The following is an 18,787-nucleotide window of genomic DNA, read 5'->3' as shown; positions in this document are numbered from 1 at the left end:
GTGAAGTTTGCTTTAGAAAAGTTTTTTACTGTGATTTCCTTAGTTGGGGGTGGGGGGGTGGTGGACATCCAGAGTGATTGGTTTATGGTCTGATCTAACCAGTGACGGGTTGACCTCCAGTGTGAACACCTGTCGCCTATGTTGGTGATGAACAGGTCCAATATGTTTTCACCTCTGGTAGGGGAGTTTACCAGCTGATCCAGGGCATTTGAGTTGATGAATTCCAGGAAGCGCTGGGCCTGGAAGTTTGTACTCTAGTAGTTTTCCCAGTGAATGGTAGGGTAATTGAAATCGCCCAATATCAGGGTGTTCAGTAGGACCTTCATGTTTTCCAGGGTCTCCAGAAAGGTGGAGTGGTGGTCCTGAGTCATGGAGGGTGATCTGTAGCAGACCACAATTTGCACTGCAGATATGCCCGATGTTAGTTGCACATGGATGATCTCAGAGGTATCATGCTGTACCACTAACCTGAAAGTGTAGGTATCCTTAATGAATATGGATACACCGCCTTCCTTTTGTGTTTCGGTCTGTGTTCTATTGGCTGAAACGTGTCATATGAGTTGAAGCCCAGTAGTGCTGGGGTTCTCTCTGGAGCCTTGAACCAGGTTTCAGTTACTGCATGGATGTCAACGTTCTCCCTACTGAGGAGTGCTTCAAGCTCGTGCATTTTGAGATTTAAACTCCTGGCAATGAGTAGCATAACCCTCAGTTTTTTGTTAATTGTGCTGTTTACGGAGGTGGGTTTGACTTCTGAGCCTTGTCAAAAAAAGGCACAATGGGGGCAGCAAGAGCCTTGGCCAGTATTCGAAAGTCTAGGGGTGACAGGTGCAAGCTGTCTCTTGCGAAACAATGTGGCTTGTCAAGCATGTCGTCCCAGGCTGACAGACACTGGATCCCCTTTGAATGACACCAGAAGCTAGCTATAGCTAGTGTCTATACACTCCACATAGGCTCCTAGTAGGCCTGAAGGATAATGAAGTAGACACCAGTCACAAAGGCCTACAGGGTATACCTTGCTGAAAAGGGGAATGTAGTCTTCAGAGTATCCACTGCTCCAGAGAGAAACCAGACTGCCTCCAAAAAGGCGGCTTAGTACAGGAATGAGTCAGATATGAGAATGTAGTCAGGTTCAAGGTCTTCTAAACTTTATCAAGCGGAAGTAAATGAGGACAGCAGTCATGGGAAAAGCTTCCTTGGCTCTAGGTTTTTTTAGCTGCATTTTCCCCTTTGTCCCCTTAAGATCTATCCACAGGCTTCTTAGCAGAAGGGGAAGCTTAAGACACAGAAGAGGAAAAAGGAAGCAAACCTTTCAATACCAACTTGTTCCTTCACTCAACCAAGGATTTATGATTGAACCCCAAACAGATGTCAATCTTCATGAAGGTGAGTGGCCCTTAGACAATACACACACTCCGAATGAAGATTGGAGTTTGGCATCTTAGGGCTACAGGAAGTGCACTTTTAGAAACTGGTGGGTTTGTCCAAAATGACTGGAGGAAGAAACCCAACAATGGAAATACAGCAGCAGTAAACACAAAAAGAGAAAGTCAAATAACAGTAATGGTAACAAGAAATTCCCAAATAGGGGATAAAAAAGGGAAGGAATGCTAACAGTATTTAGATGGATACTAGATGACTAGTAGAGAAAGGAAGAAGGTATGAGGCCTACATGTAAAAGTAATACTACAAGAATTTTTTTTTTTTGCTATTAGGGAGGAAAGAAGTAGAGAGTAAACCGCTCCAAATAAGACTGGAAACACAACTATAATATCCAAAAAAAAAAATCACTTATCCAAAAGCTTGAGCTACTTCAGCCACCCATCAGTTGAGGAAGGACAAAAAAGGCAACATGAAGTACATGCCTCATCAGTCACATACTGCCAGCATCACACCTCAGATAAATAGTGTAACCTGGAATCTGAAAAAATGTAAGGCTTTCAAGCTTTGTTTTATTGCAACTGAAAGTACAGTTGTGCACACTTACCATAAATATAGATCTTCGAGTGTATTCACTGTTGCAGTCATTACACTTGGGTTATCCTGCTGGCAGGCTACCCTGAGTCGGCCTGAATTCCAAAGTCTAGGTCCGGCGTCGGTTGCTGTCACCTCTTCCCTGACGTCAGAGCGCCAGGGGTATATAAAAGATGCAGCCAACACCATTTTCTTCAGTTTTTCTTGCCCCAGATGTCAGGTGCCTCCAAAAGGGTAGGCTAAAAAAATATGCCATTAAAACAATGCACCAAAAATATATTATACCTTCATCTACAAGCAAATACACCACATAGGTTGTATAGATTAGAGAAGTGCAGATAAGCTCCAGCAAAGAAATGGGGGATGGTGGGTGGGTAACCTGGACTGCAACAGTGAATACACTCGAACATCTACATTTATGGCAAGTGTACACAACTGTACTATGTTCTTCGTGTTTCACTGCTGCAGTCATTACACTTGGGTTGAATTCCAAAGTTATGGTTGGGAGGCTGGAGCTAATACAGCCTTAGGAGCGGCTATGAGGCCCTGCAGAACTGCAGTGGCAAAGCCTGCCCTGGATTTAGAGTAGAGTGGTAAATGATAGTGCTTTGTAAAGGTGTGCACTGAACTCCAGGTAGCAGCCTCTAAAATGTCTTTGGTTGGTACTCCCCTGAGGAAGGCTGCTGAAGTGGCTGCTGCTCTGGTTGAATGTGGACTAATGCTTGCCATGTTGTGAATAGCAGAACTGAATGCAGTGGCCTATCCATTTAGAAATAGTCTGCTTTGAGATAGCCTTTCCTTGTGACCCTGCAGCATATGCCACTTGTAGTTGCTCCGTCTTTCTGAAAGCTTTGGTTCTGTTCAAATAGAAGCGTAGTTGTCTGTGTATGTCCAAAGAATGCAGAATTATCTCCCCCTTATTCTGTGGGTTTGGATAGAAAGTAGGCAGATGAATAGCTTGGTTAAGGGCCACACTGGACACTACCTTAGGCATAAATGTCGGGTTTGTCCTCAGAGAAATCCTGTCTGGATAAAAAATGATAAAAGGTTCCACAGCCATGAGTGCCTGTAGCTCTGAGACTCGTCTTGCAGAAGTTATTGCTAGGAGCAGAGCTGTCTTCCAAGATAAAAACTTTATATCAGCTGTAGCGGCTGGCTCAAAAGGAGGCAGGGTGAGTTTTTCCAAGACATAATTGAGGTCCCATGCAGGTATTGGTGATCTCCTTGGAGGCCTTAAGTTTTTGGCTCCTCTGAGGTACTGCCTTAACAAAGGATGAGAAAAGATTGGTGTCTCTGCATTGTAATGAGTCGAAATGGCAGAGGCATGAATTTTAATTGATGAAAAGGATAGGCCTTTGCCCAGCATCTCAGTTAAGTATTGCAAAATCTGAGGACTATTTGGTATAGCGGTGTCAATTCCTTGTGCCTGGTTCCAAGCACAGAATCTCTTCCATTTTCCAGCGTAAGATTTTCTGGTACTAGGCCTTCTGGCCTCCACAACGACATCCATCACAGCTTTAGTGAGAGGTGCATTTTGTATGACTACATTATCCGCCATGCTGCCAGATTTAAGGTCTTTAGTTGGTTGTGCAGGATCCGATTGTCTTCTTGGGATAGTAGATGAGGTATTTGAGGCAAGGTCCAAGCCGGGCATTGGGACAAGTTCCTTAGAATTGGATACCAGTACTGGCGGGGCCAGTCTGGGGCAATCAGTATCATTTTGGCTTCTCTTGTCTGACCTTTAGGAGTACCTTGGGGAGGAGTGGCAGTGGAGGAAAGGCATACACTGCTAAGATTTTCCAGCTGAAAGATGGGGCGTCCACTTTCCATGCTTGTCTGTGACAAGTCCTTCTGCAGAATCTTTTTAGTTGGTAGTTGTGAGGAGAGGCAAACAGATCTATCTCTGGGCATCCCCATTTCCTTATCATCATGCTGAAGACTTGTGGATCCAATTTCCACTTGTGGGGATCCATGAGGTTTCTGCTTAGTTTGTCTGCCAGAGTATTTATCTTTCTTGGCAGGAATTGTGCCTGCAGATGTACTTGGTAAGTCAATGCTGTGTCCCGCAAAGTCATGGCTAGTCTGCAAAGGGGGTAGGAATGAGTGCCACCCTGCTTGTTTATATACCACATGACCGTGGTGCTGTTGGTCTTTATCAGTAGTTGTCCCGGATGAAGTAGGTCCTTGAAGGCTGTCAGGGCATTCTGAACAGCTAGCATCTCTTTTTGATTGATATGTAGATGCATTTGGTTTGCAGACCACGTGCCTTGAAATACACCTTCCTGCCATGTGGGCCCCCCAAGCATAATCTGATGCATCCGTTGTTAATGTTTGCCTTGCTGGGGGTAAAGTAAATGGCTGCCCCTTGTTCTGGTGACAAGCCTTCGCCCACCATCGATACTCCTGTTGCAGGCAGGGAATGAGGGTAATTATTGTTTCGAGACTGTGGCAATGTTAAGTCCAAACACTTTTTAGGTACCATTGAAGTTTCCTCATATGCAGTCTCGCATATGGAATTAGTAGAATGCAGGATGCCATGAAGCCCAAAGCCTGCAGAATAGTTCTTGCAGATAACTGGGTCTTTGTTGCCAGCAGTTTGAAATAGGCAGTCAGTTGTCTTTGTTTATCTGGTGTGAGATAACCCATCTGGGCAGTTGTATTTAAGCTTGCACCCAGGAATATTATCTCTTGAGAGGGTACTAGTTTTGATTTCTTTTCGTTGACTGTGTACCCTAGGCCTGTTAGAAATCTTTTTACAAATGCCAGATGCTGTAGTAGAATGTTCTTGTTCTCTGATTGAATGAGGCAATCGTCCAAGTAAGGATACATTTGTATTCCTCTGTCTGCAGAATGCAATTACTGGTGCCAGGCACTTTGTGAAGACCCTGGGCGCAGTAGATATGCCAAAGGGCAGTGCAGAGAATTGGTAGTGCATTGAACCAGCTTTGAATCTGAGGTATCTTCTACATGTTGGTCTAACTGGGACATGCAGGTATGCCTCTTTTAGGTCTAAAGTCACAAGCCAAGCCTTCTGGTCCAGCATGGGCAGAAGTTGCTCTAGAGTCAACATTTTGAATTTTGGTATATCCAGAAATGTGTTTAAAATAGATAGGTCCAGTATTGGTCTCCAGGTCTTGTCCTTTCTTAGGACCAAGAAAAGTCTTGAATAAAATCCTTGTCCCTGCTCTTGCTCTGGTACTTGTTGAATGACCCTCATGTCCATGAGGGATGAGACTTGCTTTTGTGCCTCTGCCCACTGATGTTTTGGCAGGTATGGTCAACCGTTTGCCCTTGGCAGGGTATGGAAGTGAAACTTGTAGCCTTGTGACACTATGTCCAGGACCCATTTGTCCTGGGTTATTATATGCCAATTTTGAGAAAAAAGTGCTAGTTTTCCCCCTAAAGGTGCTGCCAGAAGATAAGTGCTTGGTGCAGGCAGGGGGAAGTCATTGGGACGGTTTCCTGTATGGCTGTGATTTGTCTTCTCCACTTTTGGAGGAAGAAGTATCCCACTGTTTAGACCTGTACGAACCTTGGGGCTGGGATCTGCCTCTTGGGCATCTGTATCTGCCCCTTTGTGGTCTGACACTGGAAAGGACCAATTCTTTGTAGGCCAGTGTCTGCTAAATCTAGGTGGCTGTACCTGTAAGAAATCCTTAACCATTTGCATAGATTTAGCTTTGTCCTCCATTTTCTTTAACACCTCTTCTGCTTTAACACCAAACAAAGTATCATGCTGTAATGGAGCATCTAATAATTTTGCTTTGACATGATCAGGCAGATTTTGTTCCTTTAACCAAGCATGCCTCCTGATGACAGAACCCGTAACAGCGGCCCTGCAGGAGGCCTCCAAAGAATCAAAACCACATTGCAAAGTATGCTTTCCAACTTGTTCAGCTGCATGCAATAAATCCTGCATTTCTTTGTTTTCTGCACATTCAGAATTTATCAACATTTTCTGTTTAAGCAGTGACATAATATATTGCTGATATCTGAGCATATGAAACGGACAATTTAAAGCTCTTATAGCCAAGGTAGCAGAAGTGTAAATTTTTTCCCCATCTGTCCAATGCCCTAGAATCCCTGTCTGAGGGGGTAGGGTTTTTTGCAGCGAAAGCCTTGACCCCTTTGGGACCCTGAGAGATTGTTTCTGGGTCAGCAGTAGGGTTTTTGAAAAGGAATTTATGAGAGTCAGGAACCCTGTAGTATCTGTCCGGCTTAACAGGAGCTGGAAGTAAGGAGTAAGGGGTCAGACTGGACTCTGAAAATACATAATCTACAATGTCTAACACAAGTGGAATAGGTAGGGGCCTGTGTTGTGGTAGTAAAAGGAAGTCTCTGACCCTTTTCTTAGATTCTGAAAAATCTTGGCTCTCCCAGTGAAAATGTTCCCTCATGGTATGCAAGGTTTCCCCAAAAGAGAAATCTTCAGGAGGAGAGGCTGAAGGGATAGATTCTTCAGCATCAGAATCCTCATAGGGAGGAATTGAGTATCAGTGATCAAAAGAGGAATCAGATGAAATGGAAACCTGATCTGAAGATTCATATTCTGTCTCTTGCCTAGGCCTTTTATCAGGTGGGGGATGGGAACCCCTGATCAAAATAATTAGGTCTTCGGCCAACTGCTGACTGAAAGACTAAGCCCAGAAAATAAGCATTTCCCAGCTTCTTTAGAACTCTGGAGATCCTACTGAGGGTAAGGGGGACAAAATTTGAAGACTGCAAATTCACCTGAAGTGACTGGACTTTGGATGATACGAATTCATAAAACATTTAAGAAATGGATCATATATTCTGCAACAAAGTGAATCATGTTGGTTTTCTTATGATTTAGTGGTAAACAGTCCAGTTACTACTACACTAAAAAATGTAAAATATGGGAAGATAGCCAACAAGTCTCTTCAGTTACTTCTACCCACTACTGAAAGCATTTCTTGGCCAAATCCACTTATTTACTGGACTAGTTTTCAACTTTCTGCACAAGAGAAATTTTAAAAAAAGTCAACGAAGGGTCACATGAGTCTGAATCCAGAAGAAGGAAAATTATATGAAAATCTTCAGTCATAAGATAATAATGTGTACACTGACAGGGACAGAGTAATGATGCCAATGGGTAATTCTGGTCAGAAATGTTAAAAAACTAATGAAAGACATGGATGTCTTTAACAGGAAATATTTCAACATGTGAATCTGTCAAATGAGATTCTACAAATTAAATAGATAAAAATCTAAATCTTTAATCTGCTAATCCTTAAAACAAGAATGAAATCTAAATCCATCCTCATCTTAAACTGGAATCAAGTTATAACGCCAGCAAAACAGAAAAGATGCACTGTAAGGGGCAAAGTACACATTACTGGACATCATCTTTGTTGGCACTCAAAGCAAGCTCTCTCTATACTTTTCCCATCTATAATAACAAATATGTGGTCTACAGGATGTGCAAATGCACTGTCCTAATGTGTAGAACAAGGATGTAGGATACTAAGTTGGAACTTTTAAATTTAAGCAACTGTGGGTCAGTCACACTTTCAAAAGAATTATACACAATACAAACAATAAACTAAAGACAATTAAAAACAAAACGAATTTAAAAACAGAGAACTGAAAACATAATCACCTTCTGAAATAAAAAAAGGAATGGGAGGGAAGATTAGAACAATAAATTACAAATGATCAATGGCAACAAAGCTGTAAGACCCTTAGGTAAGTTACAAAGTCCAGGAAATTTGGGATATTTGCACGGAAATGTTTACATAGGTACTTCTGTACTGAAGCAGACTTCAGATTTTCCCTCAGATGGAGGGCAGACAGTAGAAATGTGAAGGAAACTGGACAGAAAAATGGGAACACATTTTCTAGGAATCTATAGAGTTAACAGAGTTTAAGGGATCTCTACAGAATGTCCTGACATGGTTGTTGGAGGAATGTATTATATTATCTAAGGAGGTGATGCTATTGAATTAGTGCCTAGGTTTACAATTGTCAAAACATAGCTAGGCCTTAAGTTTAATGTTGCTAGCAGCAAAAAACAAAAATGGAAACCAAGATTAACCTAATTGTAAATTAAGTACTGAGGGAAATAAACATACAAATGGGATTATTAAAAGACAGAGGAAATAATTTTCATAAGAATAAATAAGAAGTTATGTACCTACCATAACGTTCCATGTTAGTTGTCTTCTTCTCGCCTTCTTTCTTGCTGGATGGGTTCGGAGCCGATCCTCGGCTCCGACTCGGCCAATACTAAAAGCTCGAGAGCTAATTCCACCGGCTCGAGGCTCCCCTATATCCCACAATGCTAGGCGGTAACTACTCAGATCTCGTTTGGTAGCTATACCAAGCAATACTATTCTCCAAGAATGGAGTAACAAATTTCAGAAGAAGAAACACAAAAGAATTCCTGTCCAGGCTTGGGGGAAGGAGGGAGGGACGCAAGAAAGAAGGCGAGAAGAAGACAACTAACATGGAACGTTATGGTAGGTACATAACTTCTTAATGTTAAGTTGTCAATCTCGCCTTCATTCTTGCTGGATGGGACTGCGTCCCTAGCACCTTATCCCGGGTGGCCTATCGGAACAGACTCTTGAGAACAGTGGAACCAAAATTGGCACGGCTTCTAGAAACCATGTCCAATTTGTAATGTGAAATGAATGTATGAGGAGAAGCCCAGGTGGCTGCTGCACAAATTGAGTCTATTGGCAACCTGTCCTGAAAGGCTATGGATGTAGCTAATGCCCTAGTTGAATGAGCTCTAGGTCTTGAGGGTAATTTTTGATGCCTGATCTCATAGATGAAAGTAATTGTAGACGTGAGCCATCTAGACAGAGATACTTTAGTGACTGGAAGGCCCAATCTTCCTTCTGCATATGACAGAAACAATTGATCAGATTTCCTGAGTTGTTTAGTTCAAAGTAATATCTCAGTTGGCGATGAACATCCAAAAAATGCAGCTTTTGCTCTGACCTATTTGAATAGTTAGGGAAAAAAACGGGGAGATCAATAATTTGGTTTAGGTTAATTTGAGAAGAAATTTTTGGTAAAAAGGATGGATTAGTCCGGAGAGATACCCTGCCTTTGTGAAAAACTAAGTAAGGAGGGCGACTGCATAGAGCATGGAGTTCTGATACTCTTTTCGCTGAAGTTATAGCTACCAGAAAAAGTGTCTTCCAAGAAAGCAATTTCAGAGAACATGAAGCCGCTGGTTCGAAGGGGGGAAGAATTAAAGATGCCAGAACCAAGTTTAAATCCCATTGAGGAGGAGGGTCGTTGATTGGAGGTTTGAGAAGAAATACACCTCTTAAGAAGGCTTTACAGAGTTTGTGAGCCATGATGCTGGATTCTGAGACACCAACATGAAAATTTGATATGGCAGCCAACTGAACTCTAATGGTTGATGCAGAAGATCCTAAATGAAAAAGTTCTGCTAGAAAGTCTAAAATAGACTGGATAGGTGCAGTAAAAGGATCAATGTTTTTCGATGATGCCCAAAGGGAAAAACGTTTCCATTTACTAGTATAAATCTTCCGGGTAGAGGATTTATGAGAGGCTATCAAGATATCTCGGACCGAGCGAGATATTGAGGGAAGCCTGGCTAAGGTAGGAATTGGAGAAACCACGCTGTGAGGTTTAGGGAAGACAGAGATTGGTGCAGCTGACCCGACTGATGGGTAATCAGATCTGGTACTGGGTCCAGATGCCAAGGCTGCTCCAAAAGGTAGCGATGAAGAAAGGGGAACCATATCTGTCGAGACCAGTAAGGGGCAATGAGGATCATAGTCACTCTCAAGGCGATGGCTTTCTGAATTAGTTGAGGTATCAGTGGAAAAGGCGGAAAGGCATTCAGAAGTCCCCGGGGCCAATCGTGGACTAGAGCATCTCTGGTGGGATGGCCTGGTAACGGGAAGAGCGTGAAGAAGTCTTGACACCTGCTGTTTTGGGGAGTAGCAAAAAGATCGCAGCAAGGATGGCCCCATCTTAGAAATACCTCTTCTAGAATTGATTTCTTTAGAGACCACTCGTGTGGCATGAGAATTGCTCTGCTCAACTTGTCTGCAATGACGTTGGATTTCCCGGGAATATGCGTCGCTATCAGAAAACGCTGAGAGGAGATCGCCCATTGCCAAAGTCTGAGTTGCTTCTCGACATAAAGGGTATGATCTGGTTCCGCCTTGTTTGTTGATGTACCACACCACGGACATGTTGTCCGTTTGAATTGCAATAGTCCCTTTGGGAAGAGAGTCGTGAAAGGCTTACAACGCTAAAAGCACTGCTCTCATCTCTAAGACATTTATGTGCAAGTGGCACTCGAAGGGTTGCCACGTGCCCTGGACTGTCCTGCCCTGATAATGCCCCCCCACCCGATCAGGGAGGCATCTGTTGTCAACGTGGCAACTGGAGGGGGGAGAGTGAAGGGTCTTCCTTGGAGAAGTTGAGGTGACGTGACCCACCAAGACAGTTGATTCTTGCATACTTGAGTTATCAGTATGGTATGGGACATTGGAAGTCGTTGAAAGGACCATTGGGTAAAGAGCATCCATTGGAGGATCCTCATGTAAAAGCGAGCTAAGGGGAGAAGGGGAATAGCTGCTGCCATGAGTCCTAGTACCTTCAATACCAGTCTGGCATTGACTTTGACCAATTGCAATAGAAGGGATACTTGGTTCCGGATGTCTAAAACCCTCTTCTCTGTGAGTGTGGCTGAAAGGGTCTGTGTATTTAATTTGGCGCCTATGAAACTAATAGACTGACAAGGCAGATTTTTCGAAATTTATTGAAATGCCTAGAGCTTGACAGGTTTGAATGGTGAAATCCCTGGATAGGAGAAGCTGATGTCTGGTGGTGGCAGTAAGGAGCCAATCGTCCAGATATGGAAACACCTGGAATCCCTGGCGCCTCAAGTGAGCCGTGACCACTGCCATGCATTTGGTGAACACCCGGGGGGCTGTAGTGAGACCAAAGGGCAGGGCCCTGAATTGGTAGTGACTGGCTCCCAGCCTGAAGAGGAGATATCTCCTGGAGCGTCGGTTCATTTTGATGTGGTAGTACGCATCCTGAAGATCTATCGAGCACATCCAATTGTCCTGACCCAAGAAGGGTAGGATGGACTGTAGCGTGACCATCCAGAATTTTGTTTTTTTGACAAACTTGTTTAAGTGGCTGAGATCCAGAATGGGTCTCCAGTCCCCTGTTTTTTTCGGTACCAAAAAGAATTTGGAGTAGATTCCGGATCCTTGCTGGTCTGCTGGGACTGATTGGATGACTCTTTTTGATAGCAGCTTTGACACTTCTAATGCTGCTTTTTCCCTTAGACCAGGTGGAACGTCTGGAAGGGATCTTTTTGGTTGAGTTGGAATGTGAATAAAGGGAATTTTGTAACCCTCGGATATGATCGACTGTACCCATTTGTCTTGAGTTAGGGAAAGCCAGGCTTCTGTGTACAGTGATAATCTTCCCCCGACTGCCTCAGAAGGTGGACAGCCAGGCAGCCCCTCAGGGGTGCTGAAAGGGTTTGTCAGAGAACACCTCTCTGCTACCCTGGTTTTGCGGACCTCCTCTGCCTCTGGGGCGGCGTCTATTATTATTCCCCCCTCTGCCTCTAGAGGGGAATCGGCCTTGTGCGTCAGATGAGACTCCCTGGGATTGTTTTCGGAACCACATCTTTCCTCCCCTCTGACCTTTGGGATAGGGTCTAGAAGGGGTGGAAAAACGGACTCCTACGGCAGAGAGAGTCTTACCTTCCACCTCGCACCTGGTCAATGTATCCTTCACCTGTGGACCAAACAAAGATGATCCATCAAAGGGGGAATTGGTGAAGGACGCCTTGAAAGGGTCCGCAAAGTTGCATAGCCGCATCCAGGCGTGCCTTCGTAAGGCAACTCCTGTGCCTGCGGATCTACTCGCTCCATCTGCTGCGTACGAGACTAGCCGCATGGAGGAGTTCACAATTGAATTTAGGGTTGCCAACTGGGAGTTCATTGTGTCTTTGAACCCCTCAGCTGTAGGATCCTTCATCAGTTCACCCAAATCCTTGAGTAAATCTCTTTGGAGACGGGTGAAGTGGCTTAAGTAGTTCAGCGACCGCATTGAAAAGGTCGCTGACGAGAACATCCGCTTGCCGTACCTGTCCATGGTCCTAGATTCTTTATTAGGAGGATGGACAGGAACCGAAGGATCAGCTAATTCCTTCTTTGTGGCCGCAGCCACCACCATGGCATCAACAGGGACACCTTTGGATAAAAACTGTTTGTCTGAGGGGGCAGTGATAAATTTGAATGGTCTCCTCGGGGTGGGTTCCACTGAGTCAGGAGCCGTCCAAGCCTTCCTTGCCACCACTTCCATAAGGGGTCAAAGGGAGGGACACCCAGGAGGTAGAAGGGCGAGAACCAACGCCACAAGATACACTGACTCATCCTCCTAAGGGTTAAGGGCTGGCCAATTCCCCCTCTGTTTGAGGATTTCAAGGATGTCCGCAAAGGAGACATCCTCAGAGGGGGAACGAGGGACCTTCGATTCCTCTAAGTCAGTGTCAGAGGTGATAGACTCAGGGGAGTCAATGTGCTTCCTCTTGCACTGCCTCTTCCTAGGGGGATCTCCTGCAGGGTCAGGAGAGACCTCGGAAGAGGAGGAAATTCCCAATGGGGAATCTTGAGGAGTTGGTTCTCTGCGGTGTGAGACAAGGGGGTGAGAAGAAATCACCGCAGGCACTGTAGATGGAGGGGCTGAGGGAGCCGACTGTGGGGCAGAACCTGGTTCTAGCACGCTCCGCATGACCTCGAAGGCATCCCTGTCAGGCAAGGCCCTCGCTCCGAAGAGACAATGACCCCTCCCGGCACCGACAGAGATGGCTCCGAAGCCGATGTCGGAGCCGAACTTACCAGCGCCGAAGCCCCGAGAGGGAGAGCGGGGTCGGACAAGGGTCCGATGCCACTCGCCCCCTCGGAGCCGACGAGGAAAGCCCGGCGCCGAGATCCCTCCAAAGAGGAGATTGGAGCAGACGACGGAGCCGAAATGGAAGGTATCGGATCCGACGCACCGACAGTCATGGCTCCAACAAGCCTTTGCTCCGAACTCGAAGGAGTCGGAGGAGGAATGTAATCTGGGATGGGAATAGCCAATGACTGATGAGTCGGGCTATGGAGCATTTGGGCCAGTGCCTCGGACTTAAGAAGTCTACTCACCACCCTCTGCAAATCATGGTCTGACAACCTGGAAGACCGAGAGGAATGGGTTTTGTGACTCCGCTCCGAAAGGAGAGGGGATCCTGGCGCCAAGTGCACAGATCCGATGGAGGGGGACCTGGACCTCTTTCTGTAAAATGGCTCCGATAATGGTATCGGAGCCGATGGGGACTTACTAGCTTTGGCTCCAGCCGGAGCCGAAGTAACGGTAAGAGGCCTAAGAATAGATCCAATGGAGGGGGATCTAGACCTCTTTTTGGAAAGTGGCTCCGATGATGGTATCGGAGCCAATGAAGACTTATCAGCCTCGGCTCCAGCCGGAGCAGAGGTAACTGTTTGAGGCCTAAGAACATCGGCTCCGGCCGGAGCCGATGACGAAGCCTGCTTCAACTTCTCCACAGTCGACTCAAGAGCAGGAGTCGACTGCTTTGAAGTTTTCGAAGGCTTCCCCGACCCGGACTGAGTCGGGGGGCCTTCAGGCTTTAACAAGCCCCGTAAGATGAGCTTGTTTTTGCGCTCCTGCAGGACTCGAGGGCTGAAACCATGGCAGACAGCACATGAGTCCTGCAGGTGCACAGGTCCCAGGCAATACACACAAGAAGTGTGACCGTCTGTCAGAGACATCTTCTGACAGCACGAGTCACACTTCTTGAAGCCTGAGACCTTATCCTTAGACATTAAGGAAGAGAGGCTGTCTCAAACACACACAGACACTCTACACTAACAAATTAAAGATAAGTAGCCAAAAACACATACACACAAGCCCCTACAACACTACTTAAAAAGGGACTGGGGTGAGGGAAGGGCCGAAGGCCTAGAACAACAAAAATAAGAGGGGTGGGAATCGAAAAATAGGGTCGATAGAACTAAACACTAACACTAACAATAACAATATCAGACTAAAGAAAAAAAGGGGGAATTAGTACTACCTGAAAGGTAAAAATCCACTAACCTGCCTGAGCCGGTAAAAAAGCACCTAGTCAGCTATAGCGGCAAACGAGATCTGAGTAGTTACCGCCTAGCATTGTGGGATATAGGGGAGCCTCGAGCCGGTGGAATTAGCTCTCGAGCTTTTAGTATTGGCCGAGTCGGAGCCGAGGATTGGCTCCGAACCCATCCAGCAAGAATGAAGGCGAGATTGACAACTTAACATTGATTATTTGAGGACAATATATACAAAACAAAGCTCAAATAAATGACCAAAACAAATTAGTAGGAACTGAAAGGTATGCTAACAAATTAATGCATTTTGTTTTTAAATCTGGTTAGTCCTCACAGCCAGTGTTGTCTTTCAACTTTTCCCGGTTAGAGTTCGCCACAGCGGAACTCTGGTCCGTTAATGACTGGCAGTAGATTTGTACGTGCAGAGTTGCAGGCCATGACGCACAACCTTCAATGAAGGTACGCCCATTCACGCATGTCTCCATACTGAAGACGCTCTAGCTGAGAATCGAACAGGAAAACGTCTTACTGTGAGGCGACAATGCTACCGCAGCACCACCACCACAGTTATTAGTCCTCACAGCCAATAAAGATACTAAATACAAAGTCTGAATCTATCATAAGTGGTACCCCAATGAAAATCCTAAATATATATAATAGTATCAATTCTGTAAATAACAGTACTCTTAAATTCTAGTGCTACATATACAAAAATGTGCAGATCAAATTATATTTACTTCAGCAACAAACAGAAGAGCTTACAGTTAAATTAAAAAAAAAATCCAAAACACTGTGCTACTGTCAGACCAGGGCCTAAACAAGTGCAAAGAATCCACAGTGGCTGTCAATGTTAGACTAAGCTAACAGGTACCTCTACATTTAAGAGAGCATAACAACATACATATATAGAGTACTGTCCAACCCACCTTCAGATATTCCTTCAAGGTTGTCACTACAGAGGGAAAACCTCAGGGTTTTATCAGGTTTACCATGAAGTTTTGTTTCATCTACTGGTATTTCTCCTTGTCCACCTCCAGTCAGCTGCATGTTCATTACCTAAAGAAACAAAAACATTATTTTAACTAATCTATTTTTTCTGCAGTCTGCGTTTACACTTTAGCAGCATTAAGTTCTCTCTCACTCATTTGCCAAGTTTCTAGGCGATATCACTCATTCTTAACTTGAGTAACAGGATGTCCAAAAGAAAAAAAAAAGATTAATGGAAAGAGATTCATGTAAGCAATGCATATCCTTTCCTTCTCAAACAGTTGCTCCTTCCATTTTTTCTACATCCTTTCTGTTTCAAAAATACCAAAAACTAAACCACTTCAGTGTACAGCACCACAAGACACAAGGTGATTTTAACTTGACTGATTTCACATTTATGCAAGTACATCCAGAGTTTTCAAGACTCTTTCACCAAAAATAACTGCAATTATACACAAACATCTGCACACCGAAAAATCCTTTACACAGCAAATACTTCACTATGATGAAGGTGGAAAATTCTCAATCTAAAAGATTTTAAACCATGCGCACAAAAAGCATGCAATGTTGTTTATATGTCTTACCCACACTTGAATTTCAAGAATTCTTCCCATCATCTCTTCCTTCTACACTATCAGTTTTGGGTGAAAAATTCTTACATACTGCAATCCCACTATTTCAATGTTCATGTCATTATGCAGACATTACCATTTCATTGTTCTCACCACAAAAGACTACTTGATCCCTAATTATAACCAAGTTGTTTTATATTTGAATAATGGAAGTCAAACAATTCACCTTGAATACAGCACAGCAAACTGAAGCTTGACGGACTAATCATGACATCCGTTTTAAGATGATATAATCATCTGGTTTTGATTAGAAAATAATGATCATAAATTTTTTTAAAAACGCATTTGATTTTAAAACAAAATAATAATCAATTACACAACAATTAACAATCACATGAAACTATGTATACACTATTTACAAAGTCCATAACAAATTTCAAAAGATTTCTAATATAATACTTTTCTAGTAAGTTTTGTAATTTCTCCCAAACTAATAATTTGTGTCACATTTTTAGCTCTCATTCTTGTAAGTATTTTATTACATACTAATTTTGCTAAACAGATAAATTCATTATCGAATGAGATAGTAGTCTTCGTTTTCCAGTTTTTTGCAATGTTTTTTTTCTAGCTATTGCTAGAATACTTCAAAGAAGAGGTATTTGTGATACTGGAATCATTTCAGGTATAGGTGCATTAAATAATATAAGAGAATCTGAGATGTTACATTTATCCAACCATAATGCTCTACAAAAGTTTCTGAAGTCAGTCCAAAATGAAGAACTATTTTACAACCAATTATCATACTTTGTCAATCAGCATTAAGAACTATCTCACATCTCCAACATTTTGTGTTATCCATATATATATATATATATATATATATATATATATATATACATACACACACATAACTGCTATCTTTTGAAGTGTGAGAAAATTTCTATGCATAAATTTACATGTAAATATTATGGGGAAGACGTTTTCACTGCCGATTTCAGAATTAGTTTTTTATTATTTGAAAATTCTTCTTTGTTAATTTTAGTTGAATATGACCAGAATGACCTGTCAGATGAAGCAAATTCAGTTCTTATGATTTTATAAATTATCAATTATGAGGAATTATTATTAGATTATCAGCTAGAGCGTCTTCTGTGTGGAGGCATACGTGAATGGGGCGTGCCTTCATTGAAAGTTGTGCGTCAAGGCTGGTAACCCGGTAAGTAAAAATCCACTACCAATCATTAGCGGACCAGAGTTCTGCTGTGGCGACCCCTATCCGGGAAAAGCCGAAAGACACAAACAAACTTTTTAATCCAAAGACAAATAACAGGTGAGTGTTTTCGTGGACTAAGCCACTTCATCAGACAATGCAATGAAAAGCTCTTCAGGTTATATACCCAACCGTTCAATTAATTATGTTAATGTATAACCCTTCCCTCCTACCTTAAAGTCATATTACATTCAGTATAAACTCTTCTCCAGATAAAATTCAAACACAAAATTTCCTTCTAAAACCAGTTAATAACATTAACATGCATAATAAATCAAAATTGAACTTTCTATACACAAAATTCTCACAATAACATCACTGTAACAATATTTTAACATAATATAATAAAAATACAAGTTTAAAAACACACTTCATATATAACCTTAAAATAACAGGACATGGAAGCTGCCAACTACTTTTTTAGGTCTCTAGCTAACAATATGGGCTTAATATTCAGTTTATCATTGAGACCCTTTCCCATATTTGCCCAGAGTCTCACTATCCACTCTTGTTCCTTAGTCTCCGTCTTCAACTTGACATCTCCCCCTCTACAGTTAACAACCCTGTCAATTACCATGAAATGAAAAGTGTTTGTGGCACTAAACCTCCCAACATGCTTTGCCAGAGCATTAGTGTCTGCCATCCTCCCTACATCACAGAGGTGTTCCCCTCATCGGATCCCTTAACCTCCGTGTTGTCATGCCAACATAAAAAGAGGTGCAGACTGAACAATGTGCCAAGTAAACAATGTTAGTACTATTGCAATTAGCTTTAAGTCTAAATTTGAATGTTGTTGTGTCTTTCGGCTTTTCACGGTTAGGGGTCGCCACAGCAGAACTCCGGTCAGCTAATGATTGGCAGTAGATTTTTACGTGCCGAGTTGAAAGCCCTGAAGCACAATCTTCAACGAAGGTACGCCCATTCATGCATCTCTCTCCACACAGAAAACGATCTAGCTGAGAATCGAACAGGACAACTTCTTAACTGTGAGGCGACAACGCTACCACAGCACCACCACCGCAGTATAAGTCTAAATTTGAATACCCTGTTCAAATCTGGATGCAGGAACTCACCATTAGAATCCACATGCATATATAAATTACAATTGCCACAAGGAAACGTGCCAAAATTACTCATACTAGGGCTCTGTGATGCACTTTGTTGGGACTGAGGTCCACAAAGTAACCTTTTTAAATTCTTCTTATTCTTAAAGGTGTATCTTGGAACTTCCCCTACCAATTGTCTGATGTCCTCATCAGCACATATGTTCCAGTTCCTGTGGTAGATTGTCCTGTAATAACCTAATGTTACTAGAGTAAGTAACTGACATTCTCATAGGCTTACAGGCATCTCCCCTGGGCATCGGCAGTGGGTCCCCCTCAGAAAAATAGGGTTTACCCTCCATATTTCTACTCCCAGATACCTCCATCAGGGTTCCCTGAACCTCATCTTCAGCGTAACCTCTCTATAAAAATCTTGCCTTTAAATCATCAAATTCCCCCTCAAATTTCATACAATTGGCTGTTAGCCTAGATGTTCTAAGCCCTTGTCCTCTTACAATATTTTTAAAAATATGCAGGGGATGCATGCTTTTCCTATGAAGGTAGCTGCTTCTATAGCAGTGTTTCCTAAAGACCTCTGTTTCAAACTGCCCTCCAGCCTTCTGGATCACCTTCATATCCAGAATATCAATAGCATCAGACAAACTTTTCATAGAAAATTTGAGGAAATTTGTACTCCCATTTAAATAGGAGAAAAAAGGTGCAAAGGACAATTCATCACCTTCTCAATGGACAAAAAGATCGTCCACAAATCTCCTATAAAATCTCAGGGACCCTTCAAATTCCCTCAGGAGGTGCTCTTTT

At 43.1% G+C, this 18,787-nt stretch overlaps 1 protein-coding gene across 2 annotated transcripts in view; it reads right to left on the bottom strand.

Moving 5' to 3' along the window:
- Positions 1 to 18,787, bottom strand: part of GAPVD1 (GTPase activating protein and VPS9 domains 1) — a 3,238,556-nt gene that overhangs the window by 2,039,127 nt on the left and 1,180,642 nt on the right. For both annotated transcript variants that reach the window (XM_044058337.1, XM_044058338.1), the window contains exon 8: positions 15,020 to 15,149. In XM_044058337.1, coding sequence (XP_043914272.1) covers positions 15,020 to 15,149 — 130 coding nt within the window. The remainder of the gene's footprint in view (positions 1 to 15,019; positions 15,150 to 18,787) is intronic.

The sequence above is a fragment of the Protopterus annectens genome, chromosome 16.part0 (assembly GCF_019279795.1).
Source record: "Protopterus annectens isolate FY-2018-M chromosome 16.part0, PAN1.0, whole genome shotgun sequence".
Classification (NCBI taxonomy): domain Eukaryota; kingdom Metazoa; phylum Chordata; order Ceratodontiformes; family Protopteridae; genus Protopterus; species Protopterus annectens.
Note: the sequence above shows the minus strand (reverse complement) of the source record. Positions and strands in the feature narration are given on the sequence as shown.